Consider the following 22786-nt stretch of genomic DNA (forward strand, 5'->3'; position numbering starts at 1 on the left):
CAGATAAACTCAAAAAGCCCTCTACAGAGTGCACAATTTTGTCTTGGTATCATATGAGTTCTCAGAGTGACCAGGGTAGCAAGTCATGAGGCAGCAACAATCTTAGATATATCAAAGATGTTATACTTGGGCTTGTGAACCTTTGCCCTGGAGGTGAACAGAGATCTTTCAAAACTCACTATCATACAACATGTGAACACATGCAGCAGCATTCTCAAATAACACAAACAATAAGGCTGTGAGCCATTAGGCAGACAGCCCTCGTACTGCAGGCTTTCCACCAGGCCTTTTCCTGATCATTTGAGTTACTTTTTTCCAAAACTTCTACCTTCTGAAGCTTCCTAACAACAACATATCCTTTTGAAAAATTGTGCCACCTAAACATTATTTAAAGTAACCATGTGATGTAACAAGCACTAAAATTCTGAGAAATTAAGCAATCTCATTTTCAGCAATGAGGCATCAAAACCATTGGCATGAAAACACCTTAATCCACAGACGCACATCAGTGAAATTGTTATGCCATAAAACTTTTATATTGAAAAGCAGCTCCATTTAAAAAGTAACCCTCTTCCCTGCCTCTTAAAATAATGCACTAATACCTGGAGAGGAAGTGGATCCACAGTATGTTAAAATACTGACAACTATCAAATGGTGCAAGTCTACACAGAACTGTCTTCTGTCCCAAGCTGCTGCTCTTGTGTCTTCCCAATCAATTTAACTCTCTTATTTTGCTAAACAAAAGATAAAGCTGACAGTGAATGAACCTCCTTTCTCCTGTACCAAACAATTCCTGTTACTCTGAATCACAAAAGATTTAAATTAGTATTTTTCCATTGAACAGCAAAAGCAGAAAATCTTCCCTTCATAACTTTTCCCAGTTCTCTCTTTTCTAGGCTGAATTCCACATGGCTTATCACAAATTATTCTGGTCTTCTGGCCATTTGATGCTTCAAGACTTACTTCACAAACAAGCTTTTCACTTTTATCATCGCATCATATACAATCATCACTCTCTTTCATCTCACAGTTCTCACTGGTCTTTCACACTCCCTCTAAACCTATCACCTTGCCTTTCCAGTTGTATTTTCTGACATTTTTCCCTCTTTTACTTATTCTTCCTTCCTATGCTTTAAGCAAAAGGCCATTATCCCTTTTAGCCACAGCTCCCCATCAAGACTCTGTATTGTGGCACATGTATGTCAGGGAATGTAAACAAAACTTTATTTTCATATTCTACAGGATATGTTTCCTACACTTCTGCCATGCCCTGCTCAGCTTATGATCAAAAAAGTTACCAGTTTTATACCAACACAGTATAAAATACATGCATGTCTGTGCATATACAGGTGGGTTTTTTTCCAAGAGCAAGGAGATGGTGTATTAGCATCACCTTGCCCATAAGGAAAGGAAACACCACTTCTACATCCCACCAACTAGCACAAAGTAATAATGCATCTCAGGCTATCAAGATGCATTATGAAATTATACATTGTTGGTTAACAAGAAGTACAGTAAACTCAAGTCAAAAGAAAAAAAAATAGTGTTTTATTAACTACCACACTGTTATAATACACTTTAAACGTACAATAAGGTAGCCTTTAAATTTGAGGTGGTTTTAAGAATAACAAATGAACAGATTTCCAAATGTTTGTAAATAGGTGAACTGCAGTAATTATTGTTGTACATTTTTTTGAAAATGGTATAGCACTTACAGACTGGCTATATAACTTGATTTTGTACATTTTTCTATAATTGAAAATATAAACAGTAATTAAAAAATAAAAAGAAAATTCAGCATAATAAAAAACATATATGTTTATCAGTTAAATGTACTGGATACATACAATTTTTAAGGGAAGAAGCAAAAAAGGAAAGATGGCTGATATTTAAATGCAGATTGACTAACCAAAAACTAAACAACAAACAAATAAAAACCTCATAAAATCCCTAGTTCACTATGACTATATCCATATATTTGGGAGTACTGTCATTATGGAAGTGATTTTTCTGTTTTATTTGCATATGTTATATTTTACTCGTAATTTACAAGATGGCTTTTAAGGCCCTGGCAAACAGATGTTTCTTGGAAAAGAATTTGATAAAAATCACTGCTGAGACGCAATATACCTTATTTTTGGTCCTCCAATGTTCAAAAGAAGGGATATACTTCACTATAACATTTGCCTTACCACCCAAATGCCTCAACCTATACATATTGATTTTTTTTAACATTTTAAGCTTTTTAAACATTGGTTATATTACCCACCTTGGTTATTGAAAGGATATTAGCAAGACATCATTTTGGCAAATTAAATCTTAAACATGGCTTTTCAATAGGATTCAAAAGGTGACTATCCCTAGAGTTCCATGTTAAAACGTAGTTTTCAAAATCTTACAAGAGTAATGCTTAAAATATTGTACATAGTTAACCTAATTAAAATAATTAGCTTCAAAATGACAAGTTGATGAGCTAAGTAAAGCCTATACTATGTAACATTTGCTTGGAAACTTGATTTGTCAGTTATGCGTAATAAAAATTCCAGTCATCAAGAAAATTACAAAATTTCTTTTATCATAACATGATTTCTTTTCACCCATCAACTTTTTATCTTACAATAGATAAATACCAACATGTTCTCATTTTTTTTACACTAAACCACACAGGATTGATGCATTTGGTTAGACTACCATTTCCATCGTTAAATTCTTTTTTTTTTTTTTTTTTAATATAACTTGGTAAAATTTCATTTCTTCTAGATTCCAAAAGTACCTACAAAACCCATGCAATTTTACCATTTTAATATACTATGGAATATCATACAAAGTAAGGCATTTCAGTGTCATGTATAACCAAGTTACTGTCAATCCAAAAATTTTTGCACATCAATAAAAAGATATCTAAGAACTTAGGAACAATATTCTTCTCACTACTGTATAAAAATAACCACAATTAATAGGTATCTTGTGTAATATTTACTCCATTGTCTCGTTTCCCGAAACTGTGACAAGCTGTAAAGGTATTTCAGTGTTGGTAAGAATATCCTGATTGCTGGTGCCAGATGTATTAACAGTTCCTATTCCTGAAACAGAACCTTGTTGAATATTTGCAAGGATAAGTGTTGTTCCTCCTGCAGTAATCAAAGTATCATCAGGTGTTGCTTCTACTGATGCCAGCACTGTACTGCTAGAGTGAATACCTTTTTTATTCTGATGTGTTTTAATGTGTTTGGCAAGGTGGTCACTTCTCATGAAGCGTTTTGAACATTCTGGACAGACAAATTTCTTCTCACCTGTCATAGAAGATATGAAGAAAAAAAATGTTTTCAACAACATAAAAAATACCAAATGTACACCAAAACATGAAATAACTTTCTGCCTTCAAGAGTCAGAATTCTAACAACATCTATACTGACGAAAAAAGCAATCCAACATGATAAACTTGTGTGTTAAGGGATTTGTATACATGTCTAGACATTTAACACACAAGTTTATCATGCTGGATTGATTTATTTTTCTGTGTCTCGATGAGTTTAGGGAGATCTTTCAGGCAAGCTAAAGAACATTGCCATCTCAATCCTCAGGCTCCTAAGCTTCACTGCAATTATTGCCAACAAATAACCTAAAAGGAGAACAAAACCTGCCAAACGATGGACAGGGAAGACTGTATGAGCTCCTGCAGAACCATATTTGAGACTGACAGACAAGATCATCGTGTAATTCAAGACTGAAGTGACCTCTGGAGGTCTCTAGTCTGATCTCTCTTCTAAGCAGTTGAACATTCTAGAAAGTAATGGTGGGTTCAGTTTGTAGGAAAATAGAAATACAGGAAACAGGTTTGAAGCAAACTGCTCCTTGAAAAGGTAGAAGTCCTAGATTAAACTATTTTCTTTGTATTAGACAAAAGGAGAAACGTGAACCTCGAGTTCCTAATGAGTTGTCTAACCATGAAACTGGAAGATGTAGAATGATGCACCATCACATGCTTTTCATTGATTTTGTGGATGATAACTAATCTGTTGGACATCTAGCTCTGACTTTTTATTTTTCTTTTTTAAGATGAGAGAAATATTAAAGTTTTAAGATGGAACAACAGTTCTAATCTGCTTCATACAATGAATTTAACTGCTGAACCTGAACAGAAGTATCCTGATAAAACTATATTAAATATTAGTTTAAATGTCAGTCTTCAATCAAAAAAGGTAGCTGTTTTTCCTCCTCAGACCTACTAAAGAAACCAAAGTGTACACATAGCTCTAAGTTTTAGCCGATTTTAGAAAAGTCACACTACATTAAAATCAAACAAACACAAAGATCCATTCTCCTCTTAAAAATTACTTATCCAGGCCCTCTCCACTACCCTCCTTCAGTTAAATGCACCAGAATTAAAGACTGAAAACCTGTGTGCGTTCTTCGGTGTCGCTGGAGCTCATCGCTGCGAGTGAACCTTTTGCCACAGAACATCCAAGTGCAAACAAATGGACGCTCTCCAGAATGCCAGCGGAGATGAGCTCTCAAATGTGAAGTTTTCCCATAGACTTTGCCACATCCTGGTATGTGACAAATGTGTTGCTTCTTTTTTCCCAAGTTGGAGCCTCTGTTTAAAAAAAAAAAAAAAAAAAAAGGAAGTTATTCATTCTAACACATTCCTCCTCCATATTGATCACACATGTCAGTAGGGTTACATATACCAATAGGTTTCCAAACAAACCTGAGCAGCTTCCCATTTTTGTTTAAAACACAGAGTCCAGTACCCTCCATAAGAAGCTGAAACGAAATTTTATAATGGGATCCTGCTTCTGCAACAAACCATAAATTCAACTGCATGTGATATCCAAATGATGGAAGTCTAGTCTTTAGCAAGTATACCAGTATATGAAGTTGGAAATACAGTTGGAAATCCAGTCATTACAGCAGTTTGAAGTGCCCATATTGTAAATTTCTTCCAGTTTCAGTTTTTACCATACCAAAGACAGTTCTGGCAAAGAAAAACACAAACGACTGCAACTGCCAAAACAGAAATTGGAGATTTTGGCAACTGGGAGGAGAACAGATGGGACTTTTGGCATCTTGGGGAAACCTTAGAAGCAGCTTAGGGCTGGAGGAAAAGCATAGTAACCTGAGTATTTCCACTAAAAGTAGTGTCAGTGAAACAGCTGATTTTCCTGACACATTTAAATTAATTTATTGGTAATTCAGGAAAAAAAAAAAATCTATCAAAATGAACACATAATTCACAGATAGTGTATTCCAGACTCCTCAGCTTGATGCCTATTATAAGACGCTGCCTCACTGAAATGGTGGGTGATTGATTCAGGTGAAGCACCTAACACAACAGCCTAATTTTTTTTTTCTCCCCCCTTTTTATTAATAAAATTGCCAGAGAAAGGTAAAAGCCTCTAAAGACCTAGAGAAAGAGATCAGTCTGACCACCACAGGGCATCATAATTGATTTTAGACAATTCAAGTGTTTGCTACTTCTGAAAGGGGCACTCCAGGGAATAGGTCTGGCTGACAACACAGCTATATGAATGGTAAATGCTGGCACAAGGGAGGAGACTAGAAAATGCAGCCAAGCATCAGGCCACCTTATTCATCAGCAATGTTAACTTAGAACACCTTAAGTAGATTCTGAAATCACAGTCTTGGGTACTCCATCCTCCATGACTGATTATACAATTTTCAGTTGCCTCCACAGGGCAAATTTTTTCCTTAAATTAGATGTTCAACTTCCACTTAACAGTCCAGTGGCTGAAGGATTTGCCAAGCAACTATTAGACCTAGATTTTCATCTCTGCATCTAGAGAGAGAATAATTCTGTTTTATATCTAACGAGAGTTCAGTGTAAATATGTGTATACACTTATGGAGCTAGCACTTGAAGCAAGGATTTCTGAACAGGTATGGAAATAAACTTACTCTAAAAACTCACAGCATCTAGGGGGAATTCCAGCCTACGCACATATGCACCTAAAACATTCCAGACAGTCCAGAAAAATTAAGAGATTAAAAAAAATTAAGTCCCAAAAAACATTTAAAGGAAGTCCCAAATAGAGCAATCTTCACAGTGCTTCATTAATGATTTTGTCTCAGAAGAAAAAAAAAAAAACCTATCACTTTTACATACTAATTTTGTCATGACAATGGAGGTATTGACTTCAGAACAAATACAGTGGCAGAAGAAGTAGAGAGCCCAGAAGGCTTTTGACCCTGCTGTGTAGCAGTAGACTCATACAGGCCTATGGGTTTGGTGACAGAAGATATTCTGCTTATCTAATTTCTTTTGTTTTATTGCCACCCCTCAATCCATAGCCTCACAGTTTGCCTTTATCCAGTTTGTTTATAAATTTAATGGAAAAAATTCTGACATCTGACCTGACATCTTCCTTCACTGTTACTTGGCAAGAATACTTTTAACTTAATTTTCCTTTTTCAAATGTCCCAAAAGACCACTTCTTTGGATAAGGACAAACATTGCCTTTTTTACATCTCCAACCTCATCTGAAACATCCATTTTTCACAGCCTGTTCTCCATCTAAACTGTTAGGTTCACACTCTTCCATGGTCTTCCCTCAAGCCAAGATGCAAAATTAACTGTAATGACAGGCATTTAATTTTGTACTATGCCAACTACACAAAAGTCCAATGTTCACAAGTTTTGAACATTCAGCCAATTTCTAAGGCATTTCGTAAAATGTCAATATATTTCCCCCTTTCTCTTCTAGTTTCTCAGCCTGCACAGACAGCTAGGCCACCACACCAAACTCCAGGTACCTGTCACAGTTCAGTGGCATTCATCTAACAAACCAAAGCACTCAGCTCCCTGAACTCCAAGGAGGAAATTTTCTGTATTCTGCCTTTTGCCTTACTGCAACCAGTTCCACAGTTCTCAGGCTCCAAGTTCACCTTCATCTAATGATTCAGTTCTAGACAGCTTTTCCTCAGGTCCTCTGGTGGCTCAAGGCATCCAGCAACTGTGTTGCAAGGCAAAGGAACACCCATGACTCTTTTCTATTATATAGTCTTGGTAACTGAAAAAATTCTCCACAGGATCCTGCTATTGCGTGTCTTTGATTGTTTGTCCAACTCCATGTAACCCTAACAAGTGCTCAGTCCGGGCTTATTATAACAAACTGTATTTCTGCATTTGAGAATGTATTTCTTTATGTAGAATATTTTTTGCATTTGGTGTTTCATCCTCACACCTCCAAATATACCATAGTCATCCACTCCACAATAACCAGTACAAATATTTTGTAACTTTGCATGATACAGCACACAGAATCATAGAATGGTTAAGGTTGCAAGGGACCTTAAAGATCATCAGGTTCCAACCTATAAATGTGACACTTATTTGCTTAATTGCACCTTTAGTCTAGACTGAAGGAAACCAAGGTTCAACTAGTGGTCAATTTACTGTGCGTAGGTGGTGTAGCATATGTAATTCTAAGCACCTCACCTAATTGGTGACAGAATTCCTTAGCAGACTCAGAAGTTTGAAGTGAGGGAAAGTTAAGGATTCACAGAGTGAAATCTACAAGACTACTGTGAATGAGTAACTATGTGGTTTTATTCTACACAGCTTCATGTAGGCATCTGCATGTTTGCTTCATGTGTGCTCTAAGCTGACTGGATATGAGCCAAATTCTATCTGGATGCTTTGCAGCTGTGACAGTCTGGCCCTATGCCCTAACACATCATGCTAAGAGGCCTTCCTTGCTGCACTGGCCAATAACTATCATCATTGAGCAAAAGGATACAACTCAGGCCTACTCCTTGGCTGAAGTCTTCAAATCCCTTAATATTTAACTATTTTCATAGTTCATTTTATCTTTATAAAGACTGTAAACCACATTTCTCAGTAACTGTGCAGAACACAATGATTTCAGTAGAGGATACCTTCACCCTCTGAGAAACTGGGTTTTCATTCCAGCAATACTTCCAGGAAAACACCAAGTATTTCAAGGGTAAAATATACACTTACTAGTTATTTTAAGAATATTTAGAGTTACGTACCTGAAGCGGTACTCAGAAGCACTGTTCTGCTATACATCCAGACAGTAGTAGTTACAACTCAATGTAATTCCAGACGTAATTGAGAGGAGGGTGAAATCTCCAAATGTAACTGAGAGGAAGGTGAACTTTCCACCTAACTTCAGACACCCTAACTAGAAGCCTGATACAGTTTATTTGGGATCAGAGTCACCCTTTGAGATACATACCTCTATGTCTCTCAACTTGCTTAGCCCCTATTCACTATATCAGCTTGAGGCTTTAAGGTTGTAATGTACACATCTAATACATCATCCTCTTCCCTCTCCACCTTCCCCCCAGCCACGGTAAAGATAATAGTGGCTTCCTATTTCACAGGACTGGAACAAATAAAAATATTTTGAAGACTGCAATGTTGTTCAAGTCTGTACCGAGAGTCAAAAAAGCCAACAAAAAACCCAATAAAAAACAGAAGAGAACCCCTCAGCTTGCTTTTGCAACCAGAAAACAGAAAAGACAAAAAATGCCAAAACTAAGATTATGTGAAAGGTGATATTATGCCTAAGTCTGAATATGTGAAGCCACGTACTACCTTCTCCTATCCCATTCAGAGCACAAGAGGGGTAGTATTCACTGACTGAAACTCTATTCACCTTTTTCATACTGATTTAATGTGCTTTTCTTGTCTTACTTGTTACTGTTTTAAATACAGAATTATTCTCTTCCCAGGTTTTTTTTTCCTCATCACAATCATACACAACACTTACAATGTCCAAGTAACTCACAAATATTAAAGAATTTATCATCTTGCAACACTGCAGTGTAGTGAACTTTAACTAGTACAATCATTTCATACATCCAAATATGAGGAAGAAAGAGATCGAGGCCAAAACTGTCAAACTCTCTCCAGCCTAAGGTGTCAATTTCAATACAGCAGAAGCATATTTTCTTAGACTACTGTAGATGTTCACAATTCAGCTCAATCAGCTTCATAACAGCAATGAACTCAGTACTTCTGCAGTGGAAAAGGTGCGGTGGCTAGACAAACACCTCCAAAATGTCAGAGCCCTGTGTCTCATTTCCTAAATGCCTTCCAATTTCTGCAATAAGTGAAGCAGGTGCCAATCATTTCATAGCCCTGATTCACTCCCTGTGCATCCATCCCATCCACTGAATGGCACTGGGATCATATGAAAAAAAAAAAAAAATGCAGTCATGTAATTAGAAAGCAAATCACAATGCATATGTGCAAGGGATCAAATTAAAATTGCCCAGGACATCTAAACTTTGGTATTTGCCAACTTCCAAGTTTTTAATTTTGCAACCTTAACATCATCTTAAGAATTGTGAATGCTATCTGAAGAAATTTACAAAAGCAAATGTCCTATTATGTGAACCTCTGCAAGTCATCAGTAGAGTTGAAAGACAAATCAAACCTCAGAATTAAGCAATAGAAATAAACAAGTAACTGTAGCAGCTATGGAACATGATCAACATGTGTGAGAGGGAGAAGGAAAATATTCCTCCAAGTAGGCTAACTCCTTTTTGCTAGACTCTGAATGAATTCTGCATTCCAGCGGGAAAGTTGCTCTAGCAACTGCAGGCACTTTCACTCTTTTTCTGTTTCCTTGCCATTGTCTCCTTCGTTATCCTGTTTCCATTCCAGTCCTACTTCTCACATCCCGACTTCCTGCCCTACTTTTCCTACTTGCTTTGTATGTTTGATGTGTCCAGTCCTTTCTTTATATTTGATTTCAGATTCTTGCCTATCTAAACTCTATCTAAACCCTTTCCCAAATTCCCATACCTGAGTTTCAGTCAGACTACACCCTTCTACCGACTTCATCAAAACCATCTCTCAAAAAGATTCTCTCTTGGGCTTCGACTTTAAAATTTGGTGTTATAGCAACTCCGCTTAAGAGGAAGAGGGTTTTAAAGTAAAGATGTTTCTAAATTCAAACCACTGTAGTTTGGAATAGAGCACAACTCCACATTTCCTAAGGGTATGGCCAGTGCAAATCACATTGTCAGAGTTTTCTCCCAGACTGAAGCAAATCTCAATACAGGGTGCTTAGGGTATATCTTCATGGCAGAGTGAAGGTTCATCAAAAACTTACAAATGCCTCTGTCAGGTTTCAATAAACTACATATAGGTATTTAACCAAAGGAAGTTGACAAAGATGCTATATAACCTTAAATGCAGCTATTACCATCAGTGCAATTTGTGATGTAAATATACAAGCGTGTTTCTGTCTTTAACGCTTAGTATTTACTCAGCATAGTTGCCTAGAGGTATTACCTCTCCATCCTTGCAAAGAAGGTATCTAGAATATACAGCAAAAAACCACAAGTGACTTCCCAATAGACATAATCAGTCAGTACCCTTAGAACTCAGAGCCACAGGACACCGTCAGTTTCTTTAAAGAGAACTCTGTAATTTACAATTCAATTTTAAGACTTCAATTTTAAAGAAGAAACTATTGTCAAAATGGACAAATTTTATTATATGGAAAGAAGCTCCTGCACAATTATATCAAGCACAAAACCAAAAACATTTTCACTTGAAAAAGGCAGCCTATTATCCTCTCTTCCTCTCTTATATCCATACCTGGGATTTTTAAAAGTGTTTTGCAATAGAATAAAATCTATACAATAACAAAAAGCTGAAGAATAATTTCATGAGATGTAGTATAATAAAACACAGCTTCCTATGCAGCCCTGAAGTTTTACACAAATTGGAACTTAGTACCTTTTTGTTAGCCAAATCTCCACCAACTCTGACTGAAAACAATCAGTCAATTCAAAATTTGGTATATAGAGTTATTATTTAAATCTTGTTTTTCTTAGGAAACCAGTGAATAAGAAAACCGGCATAACTGTATTTTTATAACACTCTAAAGCAATCAAACTGTGGGGGGAAAAAAAAGCGCAATCAGTGAGGAAATGCAGGAACACAGGATTTAATCAAGTCCTTGACATATGATAGGAAGCCAATCACAGATGTGCATATTCTAAAATATTTCATTTTCATATTATTTAGGGCAATGTTCTACCCCCTCACTTGTTCTGGGTGGCATCTAACTCCAGATTTTTCCCATTAATCTCAATGGAGTAACTCAGAGGATGGGATCATGGATGGAATAATCTGCCTGTCCATCTACAAACCCAGAAACAAAGGTGTCAGTCCTCTTTTGCATAAGCCGCTAGTTTCTCTCACTGAAGAGAACCACTGTTAACTAAAGCTTCTTTTATCCTCACTCACTTGTTTTCATCATTACATGCATTCTATGACACAATGTTACATACCTTCCACCCCCTTCTTTGCAGTTGGGACATGTGCAAGCTACTCGTCGCAGTCTTTTTCCCTCTTGATGTGGTTGGTCCCCTTCCTCATCTACCACCTGTACTCTCAAATGTGTTAGATCATTGGTATTTAGTGTAGAATCACCACTGAGCTGCCACTCTTCTGGATCAGGCTCCTCTTCTTTAATCCTAATATCTGAGGAAAAGAACAAACACAGATCCATACGTAGCCCATTAAATAGAGAGAAGGAAACCATGATGATCAAATCTTTTTACAGCTGAGAGCACTATGTCAGTCAAAAGTCAACATCCTTTACTGCATACTGACGTTGCTTCTGTGCCCTTCTAACCTTTAACGTATTTAAAAAGTTTACATTTCAAAGCTGAAGACAAGCTATAACGAAGTATTAAAGTTTTAAGTTTGAACAGTTCATGGTAGGGAATGCTGTTACCCAGAGGATTTTCCTGGCTTGAAACTTGGGAAAAACTGAGGAAGAGGTTGGACAGAAGCTGAAAAAATGTAAACGTATGTTTCAAATGATCCTGAAGTAGCCCTTTATATTTCCACAGGATTTCTCAATTAGTGTGACATGCAGTAGAAACAGCCTTTCTTGATGATCTTTAGAAGTTTTCAGTATGCACAGTGATATATATAAAGTAATACGAGAAATCAATTAAATAAAAGATTTTTACTTAAGACCAAGATATTTGAGGAAAAAGCACACCAAAAAATCACACCTTTATTCCATTTTCTCCTTCTCACCTCAAATTTATGCCTTTTCCACTATACATAGAGAAGAAAACATTTAGGGAAGAATGTTACTCAGCATTAGAGAGAGGTAAGCAACACATGAACCACTGTAACATTTTGATGAGCTCATAGCCAAAACCAGTTTTTGCAGTTTCATGGATGCAAAAAAGCCTCTTAAGTTATCCTCATAGGATGGACATTTGCAAGTATGTGTAAGCTCTCCCTATGGAGAATTCTTTCAATGTCATTCAAGAACTAAGTACAGCATCATAGTACACTGTGAAACAACACTATTTTAACAAATTTACATTTTAATAGGAACATTTTTCCCCTCAGACACTATTCTTGATCCCTAATGAGCAAAAAGTCTGTAAGTCTGATTTTCAAAAAGAGTTTCTATATATCATCATTAAAAAGCTCAACCCCAGCTCCTTCTGTTCGGCAGAGTAGTTTACTTGTTTTTTCCAGTGAAAATGATTAGCCAAAAGCACAAACTAATAAGCAAACCATCAATGTTTTATTTTTTCTTTTGTTGAAGGCTTCAAACTAAAATCTGTGTGTCTTTTTGGATGTATTTAAAAGACTGTTTTCTCTGTAGAATGAACTTAGGTTTTTATCCTTAAACCCCACTCAAACAACAAAATCTTAACTGAGCACTGTGACCATTTGAAATTCTTCCTGTGACCCAGTGCATCAGCCATCTATAGTCTGAAAAGAAAGCTGCATGGATTGCATGATAAATTATAACAGAAACTGTGCTGGCTCAGATCATAAGCAGCATCCAGCCCCAGTGAAGATCAGGAAAGAAATTAATGCTAAAACATATAAAAAGTAATAGTTACCTGGTCTACCTCCCACATAATCACCAGCATTCACCTGTTTCGAGAAAATGTAACTACACGTAACAATTTGTTTGGTGCTAATAAAGTCTCAGTCCAGCCTTTCCCAACACCTCAGTTTGTCTTCCTCTTAATTCCACATGTATAGCCACTTGTGAGACTGTGCTGAAAACTATCACAGTTAAAATAATTTTCTAGACAACCACAGCATTGGGAAGAGAACTCCAGGTCAGAAACAGGGAAGTCTAGAATATTTGTCTGGCTTGGCTGCAAAAGCCAATGCTGTAAAGTAAGCTTGAATAAATACAACAGACTGAGCTGTGGGAATCCAGATGCTAGCACCTTCACTTCTGCTGGATCTTTAAGCCCATGGTAACATCCAGCAGAACTCCTCTGGTACCATTTGGCACTAAGATCACCTGCACACTGAGCTTCACTGTTACCATAAGTTCACGATATTCAGAGAGCAACATAAGTACCTTTCATGTGAAAGCCTATAAAATCCCTGTGGTGACTTCTAGCCTTCTGTGTTAGCCATCAAAGTACCTATCCTACAAAATTAAGTAATTTTTTGAGACTCACCTCTGAAGTAATTTTATTATACATAATAATTTCTATATACATGTTTAATTAAAAATTCTCTTACATGGGCAAAAATTAAACCACCATTTGACATATAAAGAGTTTACAGAATTGATCTCTCAAACTGGATACTATTAAGTGTACTAATACACTCACAGCAACTTTAGAAAAAGGGAAAAGTCTCCTTTACTCTTTTGCAACTGAGGACATAATAGGAATTTAAATACAGGGAGTTGGTAAGGCTGCCATCACAAGCCAATTCAAACCTCCAAACAGTTCTTTAGGACTGGATTTGCTATACACCATACTCAAAGTTCTCTCGCCAATCAAATGTACATTGTATACATTCTGCTTTTAGCTAAAATAAAAATTAATGCTAATAGAATAAAACACTGTATTAAGAAAATAACTTAATTATGATCTTACTAACTTTAGACACTGGCATAGAGCTAGTTTGTAAAGTCAGTAGCCAAAACCAGTTAGTACTGCATACACATACTTCAAAAGAGATACCAACATATCCTAGCAAAGGTGAATGGATCAAATTAGGGTATGGATCTGTGCTCCCAAGACCTAACTTCACTACTGAAGTCAAAACATTCCATATAACATGTTTTCTTATGTTGTACGGACATGCCAAAGTCACACTCTAGTAACAAGGATACACCTAACAATAGAAAGACATCCAAAATGTCTACTACTGCACACCAATATCCAGGACTTCCTACCTTCAACTCATGCAATGTTTCTTCCACTTTGCAAACCTTCATGACAAGTTCCTTCTACTTGTTTCATTGGTATCTCTCTATTCCCAGTCCCTCCCAACCACCATAACTGCATCATCACAAAAGCTGGTTGTAGTTTTACCACGGAGGAGAAATTATTTGTACAAGAAAAGAGAGACAGACAAAATACACATAAGAGCTGAGGATATTGGAGAAGATAACAATTTGCGTAGACATAGAATAATTCATAGTATTATTTTTAAAGGAAAACTGAATTGAAGTTGAAGTAATACTGCACTTGTAATTTGTGCTGTTTCCTGGTTATCTTGGTAGGGCAGAAAGTGTAGCTATTGCTTTAGGTATTCTTCTGAAAGACCATCTTCTAGTCTAGGCACACAGAAAAGTACAATGTAAACTGGCAATTTATAGACAAGAAACCCTAAATAAAACAAAATTAGAAGAAATATCAAAAGATTAAGTGTTTCTTTAGATAACCTCTGCAGGATGTAGCAGAGAGAAGAGTGGATTGTATCAAATCCCATAGGGAATCTGATGGCCTGAACAAGGTCCTTAAAGTCAGTGAGGCTGTTGCCCTCTAAGTAGGTCTTACATTATTTCAAGAGATGAGGGAAAAATCTGTCACTATTGCCAGAGGGGAGGAGAAGGTGCCACTGTAATTTAAACAACAGTAAGAAAATGAAGGTAGAAAATTCAAGTCACAGATAAAAGCAAAAGATAAGAGTCTTCCACAGGGCAATGGAATTGGAGATTATGCAAATTCCTATAGACAGCAACAACTCCACATTTCTCTCTTGGTGCTCCCTCTGGACATGCATCATTCTCGTTCAGTCTCAACAGACAGAACACTAGGTTCTACATATACTCTGCAAAAAATTTGGCCTAAAAAATTTACACAATTACTGAAGTCATGACAAGCTAATGCAAACACTGGTAAATTAGAGGCAACTTTTAATTTTTACCAATCAAACACAGGCTAAATGAAGGTTATAATTTCTTACTATTTATTTCCATGCTTTCAAATTTCTATATGCCTTTACTTCTTAATTAAGCTCAAGACCTAGTGCCAGGTAAGTATAAAGAGAAAATTCAGACAGACTACTTATAATGGCCTACAGATTCTGAAAACCATACATGTGTTCCAGTTAGTTTAGGTTTTGCTTTCTTCTAAAGGATGGAAATTAGGACCTTGGTGTGCAATTTTGCTCCAAAGGTACTATTTCGTAGTCACAGAAAGCCCAGAACGGCCTACAGTACAGAGCAAGTTTAAGTGTATTTGGCAAATAAAATCAGTAACTAAGAGATTTGCTTAAGATGGATCAGAGAAGAAAAACTAAACAGACAGGATGAAACTATGCAGATGTAAGTGCAGCTAAAACTATTCTCGAGTACATCTCAACTATGGTTTGGAGAGAATTATTGCTGCCCATTGATACAACCAGGTCATTTACCTACTTCAGCATGTATCAGATTGATACAACCAGGTCATTTACCTACTTCAGCATGTATCAGATGAGTACATCTGTCAAGCTTCATGTTCTATCTTGGCCTGTTTCAACTAGGATTTTAAGGAAAAGCTGTTTTCTTCATCTATGAGAAAAGTTATTAGTTTACCCAACAGCCACAGAAGCAGGGATAAATTGAGAAGGGAGGAGGATGTGGTGCAAAAATGTTTCATTTGAGGACTATGCCATCACTTAGATTTTTTTATATATCTGCATCTGCAGAATGTCATACAAAGGCACTGTCAGCACTACCTGTAATTGTATCCAAACTACAGGCTTCCGGTTTAGCTGCTTTTCCTGGATGCTGAAAGTCACTCTGCCTTTCTACTCAGCTAAACTTTACAAGTTCCTGATCTGAAAAGCAGAAATAAGCTGAAAAGAGATTTGCAGTAGCACTGCACATACCTTCACATCAATTTCCTCATAGCATCACATATTAATAGATTCTTCCCTTCCCACCCCTTTCCATCTTCTCTTATTAATTTGGTTTTCAGTTTTCTCTACAGTGCAACCCACATTGCCTCAGTATCTTGAGTTGTCTTGCTTTAATCTCTGGCTGAGAGGAAGCTTTAATAAAGATGTTCAGAATTCTTAGACACTGGCATTGTTCATTCCCATCTAAACTTAACTTCCTAAAGTAAACTATCTTAATTAAACTCTCCCTGCTAGTTGACCAGCTGCGCAAGTCTTTCAGACAGGAAACTCAATAAGGTGAATGAGTTACTCTGGTTTGCTCCCCAAAACTGAAGTGTGAATTTAGGCATTTTCATTATATAATAAACTGCAAGGCAACAGAAGATACACTACAAAATGTCATATTGAAACACCTATGAACATCAACTCATAAGATTGCAATTTAGTTTCAATAGCTCTGAATCAGATCTTGAATTTCTGAGGAAAACAACTGTTTTGGACAAGTCTAAGAGCAGGACCTCACAGTGCTGAATATAAGCAGCACCAGCAAAACTATTAAAAATAGAGCTATAGATTATTTTTTTCCTTGCAAGAAACTCTTCATGCTGTATTTCCAAATGATCCTATGTATTACTCTAAGCCAATTATTTGAAAATCCAAATCATGAAAGTACTTAAGTCAGTGCTACCACAACACATATTATGCATCAAAGAACAGTTACTTACCCTACAGTAACTGCAGTTCTTTGAGATGTGTTTTCTACAGATTCTCACGATTTCAGATGCTTATGGACAGTTCTGCCTGCTGCAGCATGCCCTTATTTTTTCCTTTTTTCCCATAGTTGAAAATATAAGAGGGGATAACTAGAAAGGGGGAAGAAGAGTTGATCATGCTTGATATAGAAGAAACCAGGAATGGCAGAAATGGGTAATGAAAACAGGTGGATACAGAGAATTCTGTGAGTAGCAGGGTTAAGTATTCATACATAAAAGAGTGTTATTAGACTGCTACAAGGGTCAAACAACAGAATTATCTGCAGTAGTTCAGGCAGGCAGAACTGTGCAGTAAGTATTTATGTTCTGTACTTAGGTAAAACCAAATAATGGTCCTATCACTGTATAAGAATGAAAAGCTTCCCACTGACAGCATGTCAGGAAGATGTAAAAATAGTTACTGAAATAAACACTTAATAAATCAACAGATTAGCATAATTTTCATTCTATAATTTTAAGAGGAGGCTGAAGAGCTCTGCAGTTTTAATGCTGCAAGCCTCAGACCATGCGAATGCTCCAGTCGGTTAGAAAAAAACTAGCACTGTGATAATACTGAAAAAGGGTAAACAAAGACTCAAAGAAGTAGTGAAAGAATTAATGCTACTCAAAATGAGAGTATGAGAACAATTAGATTAAAAAGTAGGGTTTGTTTTTTTTTAAATCAGTGATGACACTTCATTGTTGATGGAATATACTTGAGAGCTCTCCACAGAAAGTGACTTATTAGGATACAGTAAAACATTTTGACTAAGAAAAATTAAGTACAAAATATACATGGAATACAGGGATTAAAAACTGGCTGAAGTTTAAATGCAGATTGAAAACTAGCACTTTTGTATGGTCAATAATGAGAACATCACTGAATGTATGTTTTCCCCTCTTTTGACCTTAAAAATTACCACCTTTCAAAAAAAAGGCCTTCTAAAAATCAGTAAAAGACAACCCATCTACAACTCAGCCTTAACTTCAATAATGCAATCACAACCAGAATCCTGGTGAGCACTCCTGGCATTATGAAAAGACTGCCATTGTCCTTGGTAGAAACTTCAGATGCTTTTTATGAGCCAGATGCACTGACAAGTTAGCTTGAGAGATCAGAAACAAACTATGTGATCCTGCCAGGAGGTTCAAAAGGCAAGAAAACTGCACTGAACCTGAAACAATGGACCTGAAGTGCTGAGACTGCACAAAGACAGAAGATGAGTTTCCAGTCTTCTTTTAAGTTGAAGTAGTACTGGAAATAAAATCCCTTGACTCTTTCACTTCATGGATACTTGCCACACACCCCCAAAGGTGTAAGAGAGCTTTCCTTTTGCTTCAGGAATATCCTGTAAAAAGGGTATTTGAAAAATGAAAAAGGAATGAGTACCTGAAACCGGGTAATATATTCTTTTGTGAGCATCCTGAAGATATTCGATACTAAGATAGCTCAGACTAACCTCCTTAAGCTTGAGAATCTAAATTGCATACATGACAGAATATTCACTTAAGAGTAACATACACACAACAAAGTTGCACCTCACCACCATTGGCTGCAAGAAAATGAATTAGACTCTGAGCTCTGTTCTGGAACCCAGAGCAGAAAAGCACACAAAGTACAGATACAGAGAAAGGATGCAAAAATTCAATCTTCTTAAGAATATGAAGAAAAAATGCAAATCTATTCCACAGCAGTAGATACTGCATGAAAAAAATAATCAGACTAAAGTTATGCAAACTTTCTTACACTTGAAGTGATATAATTCACTATATACTTTTATAAGCAAGATTGTGAAATATATACAAGCATGATCACCTCGTTCTTCCACAATTTATTAATTTCCTTTGAAAAATTATTAGAAAATAAGGAATATAACTTAAGCATGTTGAAAGCAAACTATTTACACAATATCACTACATAAGAGCTCTAACTCCTGCTCTATCTTAAATTTGTCAGAGTTCCCAATTTAATTCTTCATGTTAAAAACAAAGCAGTGGGGGGATTTTTTTTCAGCTATTTTGATTTTACAACATGCAAACTAAATGCCTCAAATGTACATGGGATAGCCCAAAACAGATGTTATCAGATTAAAATATTTACTTTACATAATTGCTTCAGTTTACTTCATGCATTTCATATGACTTTTTTAATAATCATACTCAATTTCATAGTAACACCATGCTGTTTTCTCAAAAGCTTAGTATGAAGAATGCCTTAGAAGGAAAAACTGCTTAACTGAAACTAAACGCAATAAGGTTAAAAACTGGAACTTGAAAAAGAAAAAACTGAGCTGTGTACTCAGTTGTGACACCAGCCAAAGCTCTTTATAAAGTTCTAGATGCCAGAAGAAAGCTGTGCTTTAAGCAGCATTCTGCAATACTCCACTGGAAGCATTAAAACACTGAAACAACCATCCCTGCAAGTAAAATGGTAAATACTCCATTTTTAATTTTTTGGGGGGTGTGAGACTGTTTTACCTCACAGATGTTAGACCAAAGCCTCACAAGTTACCAGCAAATGAAAGGTGTTAAGTTGTTGCTTGTACAACTATTTACCTTGAAAATTGTCTACCAATTTTTTTGGCCAAATTTGGAATAGCTAAATTACTTCAGCATGATAAAGACTTCAGGTTCTGGCAGGGATTGAATGAAGTCCCCACCACAAATAGCCAGCCACTCCCACTCTCTATCAGCTGGTGTAAATTGATCAGCAGTCATGAGTGTACAAGATTCAATGGCTGGAAGATGAGTCCATAAGTAGCTGTGTCTGTTCCTGCAGAGGAGGAGCTAGGAAGAACAACGTAGAAATGCAGACCTCAGTTCTGCAGTGGCATTTTGAGCCAACTCTTGATAATCCTTTTGACTTTATTCCAACTGTAGACCAACCTGGAAAAACTGTAATTTTTTTTTCTATTATAAATAAATTAATCTTCCAGCTCAGTGTTTCTGGGAAAGACCCTTGTCAAACCAGTGCTACTTTCTTTCAGGTCACTTGCTAGTTTCTTCAGATGCTACTGGAATAGTCAAAAGAAGTATAAATTAAAAAAATGCATCCAACATCTTATAAAAATTAAGCAACACAGGTAAGACCTGGCAAAATTGTCTTTTTTCAGGAAATGAATCATCCAAAATTATGTTTCGGTATATTAATTAATAAGCTGAGACACTACTACAATTAGATTTTGGCTAACACTGTCAAGTCTCCTTTGTCTGGACAATGGCTTTAGATTAAAAATAAATAAATAAATAAAACAGTAACTTAAAATCCTTTCAAGTTGACAAAACTTGCCAGATCAGAAACATGAAAACCAAGTTCGTACATTTCAGTACCCTGTATTTTTCCAAAAGAAATGTTAATTTATATGAAGTGTTTGAAGAAAAAAAATATATAAACATGTCGCTAAAAATAAACAACTTTCCTGAATAGGTAAGTTGCTAAAGAGTAATATGATCTGTGTGCATAAAGGATCTTTTTGTTACACACAATGTAGTATTTTATTACAAATCGTCAACAAATGGAGTAGCCTACTAGACAGCTTTCTTAGGTTTAACCTCCTCTCAAGACCAGAAGACCTAAGCCAGGTGAGAAAATACATCTTTGCCAGTGTTTAACAGAGATACTATTTGATGTAGCTTTTTGTTTTGAAAAGCATTTCTCAGCTCTGACTAACCAATACTCTTCTCTTTACCACCACAAGACAACACTAAGCACAACAAGGAGGAATATGAGCTCTAACAAACATTCCAAGGTAAAAGCAGCTCAGCCAAGACTTTTCAGAACTATTCAGTGTAATGGAAGTCTCTGTGTATGTACACCTAGTAAAGCAGATATTTTGGTTAAAACCTAATTACTGGACATTTGTCAAAGAAAACTGTACATTTGCTGGAGAAAGCCACTAGTTGTGTATTAGGGTTGTGATTACATTCAATTATGTAAACAAAATGTAGGACCCAGGTAAAGACATTTTTTCCTCTCACACCTTTGTAAGAACAGTAATGATGTCCTCTGCTGTTTTCCTGGGAAGTGAGGCTTGGAAGAACATCTCTCACACAATGGGCTGTAGCTACCAAAATCTTAAATGCAACCCAGTTTTCACAGCTACACTGCTAACAGACCTATCAATGTTACCTTAGACCTATCAAACATCTCTGACCCAAGACTAGGAGTATGTTATTTTTATTTTTGCCTTAGGTAGAAAAGTTTTCCTAAATGAAAACAGAAAATACAGCCCAACTGTATTTGTTATGGAAGGAAATTATTTATATGGGGGGGGGGTGGGGGGGTGGGGAGGTGGGGCGGGCAGAGAAAAACAGGGAACGCTCCTTATCTTGCATGAGAGCTTGTTGGTAGTTCACAGCACTTTAGTACCCTTTAGCTTTAACATCTCTCATTCTGCTGTCCTTTCCACATACCTTCCTCTTTCAATTTAAAGCCAAACTTTTTTTCCTCATTTACAGATCAGAAGAGCAATATATTTTGACTGCAAAAATATTTTTTATAATTTCACTATCTGCTTCTAACTGCATATTTATTCTTCCCTTAAGAAATGATGCCATACCATATTGCAAGGGATTATAGATAAGAAGAGGAAGAACATCACTGAAAAATATTTCAGAAAACTTCAACAGAGACAAAATACCAAATGCATATGGAAAAGACACTGAAGGTCAATCAAGAGAATTCAGTCTACTTCTGTTAGAAGCAGTGTCACATTGATCATTACTTTGGAAAAGTGAGTTTCTTATAACAGAAAGGAGGAATCAATTAAATTCTCCCCAAATTTAGAGGATGGCAGTTTTACTACCTTCCAGTTTATTTATTACTCCTAGACAAGTAGGAAAAATGTCAATATACATCTCCACCTTGTCTTTATATAACCAGGTGTTATAGCTATTCACTTCATGCAATAGTTTCTGCTGTTCATCTACTGCTTGTGCCTATTTAATCACATTTCACATATCCCATGTACTCTCTCCCCTTCCCATGTGAAATTCCTCAGAGGAAAATACAGTTAGGGAATGCTTGATGGAATTCCCTTTCGTTTCATTATGAACCACCATTAAAATACTCTCAAGGCCTGTAAACAGACAAACTAATAAACAGAGCACACAGCAGGCTCCACTTATTTTTCATGTGTCTTTTCTTTTGGTTCCTCTCTCCTTTTCCATCTTTCTTGTCAAGTTTTTTCTAAGTTACTCCACAAACAATAATATTAGCTACATGATCCTATACCAAATATAAATGTCAGAAATGAATAAGTTATCATCCTCCTTGTATTTCATTTTTGCCACAGGACCCTTTCTCCAACTGTTAGATTCTGACATGTGAGTTCAGCTGTATTCTCAAATAGTTGCACAACACATACTTTTTGTCACTGATGTCTATACTCATAGGTAACAAGGTGTGATGGAGACAAACCAAGACTTTCTGTGGTCATTGGAAATAGAAAATTTAAGAATCAAGATTACACAGAAGAGCAAATGCTGCAAGCAGCACACTCCTCTGTTTGGTGCTGTTGCTGACGAGCCAATGAAGAGCTCATCAAGGTCTGGGTAACTTCACTGTGGCAAGTCCATAATATAGAAGTCCTTTCCAAAACAAATAGAACTAGAAAAATACCCCAGCTTAAAATTTTGAATTATTTTTTTTTTAGATTTCAAAGGGAAAGCAACCTTCCTTACACAGACTGTACCCATATCAATAACTATAAAAGTATTATAATCAGCAGGCTTTTGAAATAAGTCCAATCCAGCAGCTCTTCTTGCCATTTTTCACTTAACAATGCATTCTTCTCACATGCTTAAATAGGCATACAATACAAAACATTTATGTTTTACTTAAACACTTATGCTTCAGTATCTTAATGAAACAGACAGAGCCTTAGATCACACAATTTTATAAAAAC

The 22786-nt window shown here is 36.3% G+C and overlaps 1 protein-coding gene across 2 annotated transcripts in view; it reads right to left on the bottom strand.

Annotated features, from left to right (window-relative positions):
* Positions 1–1525: 1525 nt before the first annotated feature.
* SP3 (Sp3 transcription factor) overlaps positions 1526–22786 on the bottom strand; it is a 34601-nt gene continuing 13340 nt past the window's right edge. For both annotated transcript variants that reach the window (XM_051622944.1, XM_051622943.1), the window contains 3 exons: positions 11298–11490; positions 4401–4597; positions 1526–3293 (listed from right to left, as the gene is read on the bottom strand). In XM_051622944.1, the coding sequence (XP_051478904.1) occupies positions 2977–3293; positions 4401–4597; positions 11298–11490 (707 nt within the window). In that variant the 3' untranslated portion in view covers positions 1526–2976. The remainder of the gene's footprint in view (positions 3294–4400; positions 4598–11297; positions 11491–22786) is intronic.

This window comes from Apus apus, chromosome 6, assembly GCF_020740795.1.
Source record: "Apus apus isolate bApuApu2 chromosome 6, bApuApu2.pri.cur, whole genome shotgun sequence".
Taxonomy (NCBI): Eukaryota; Metazoa; Chordata; class Aves; order Apodiformes; family Apodidae; genus Apus; species Apus apus.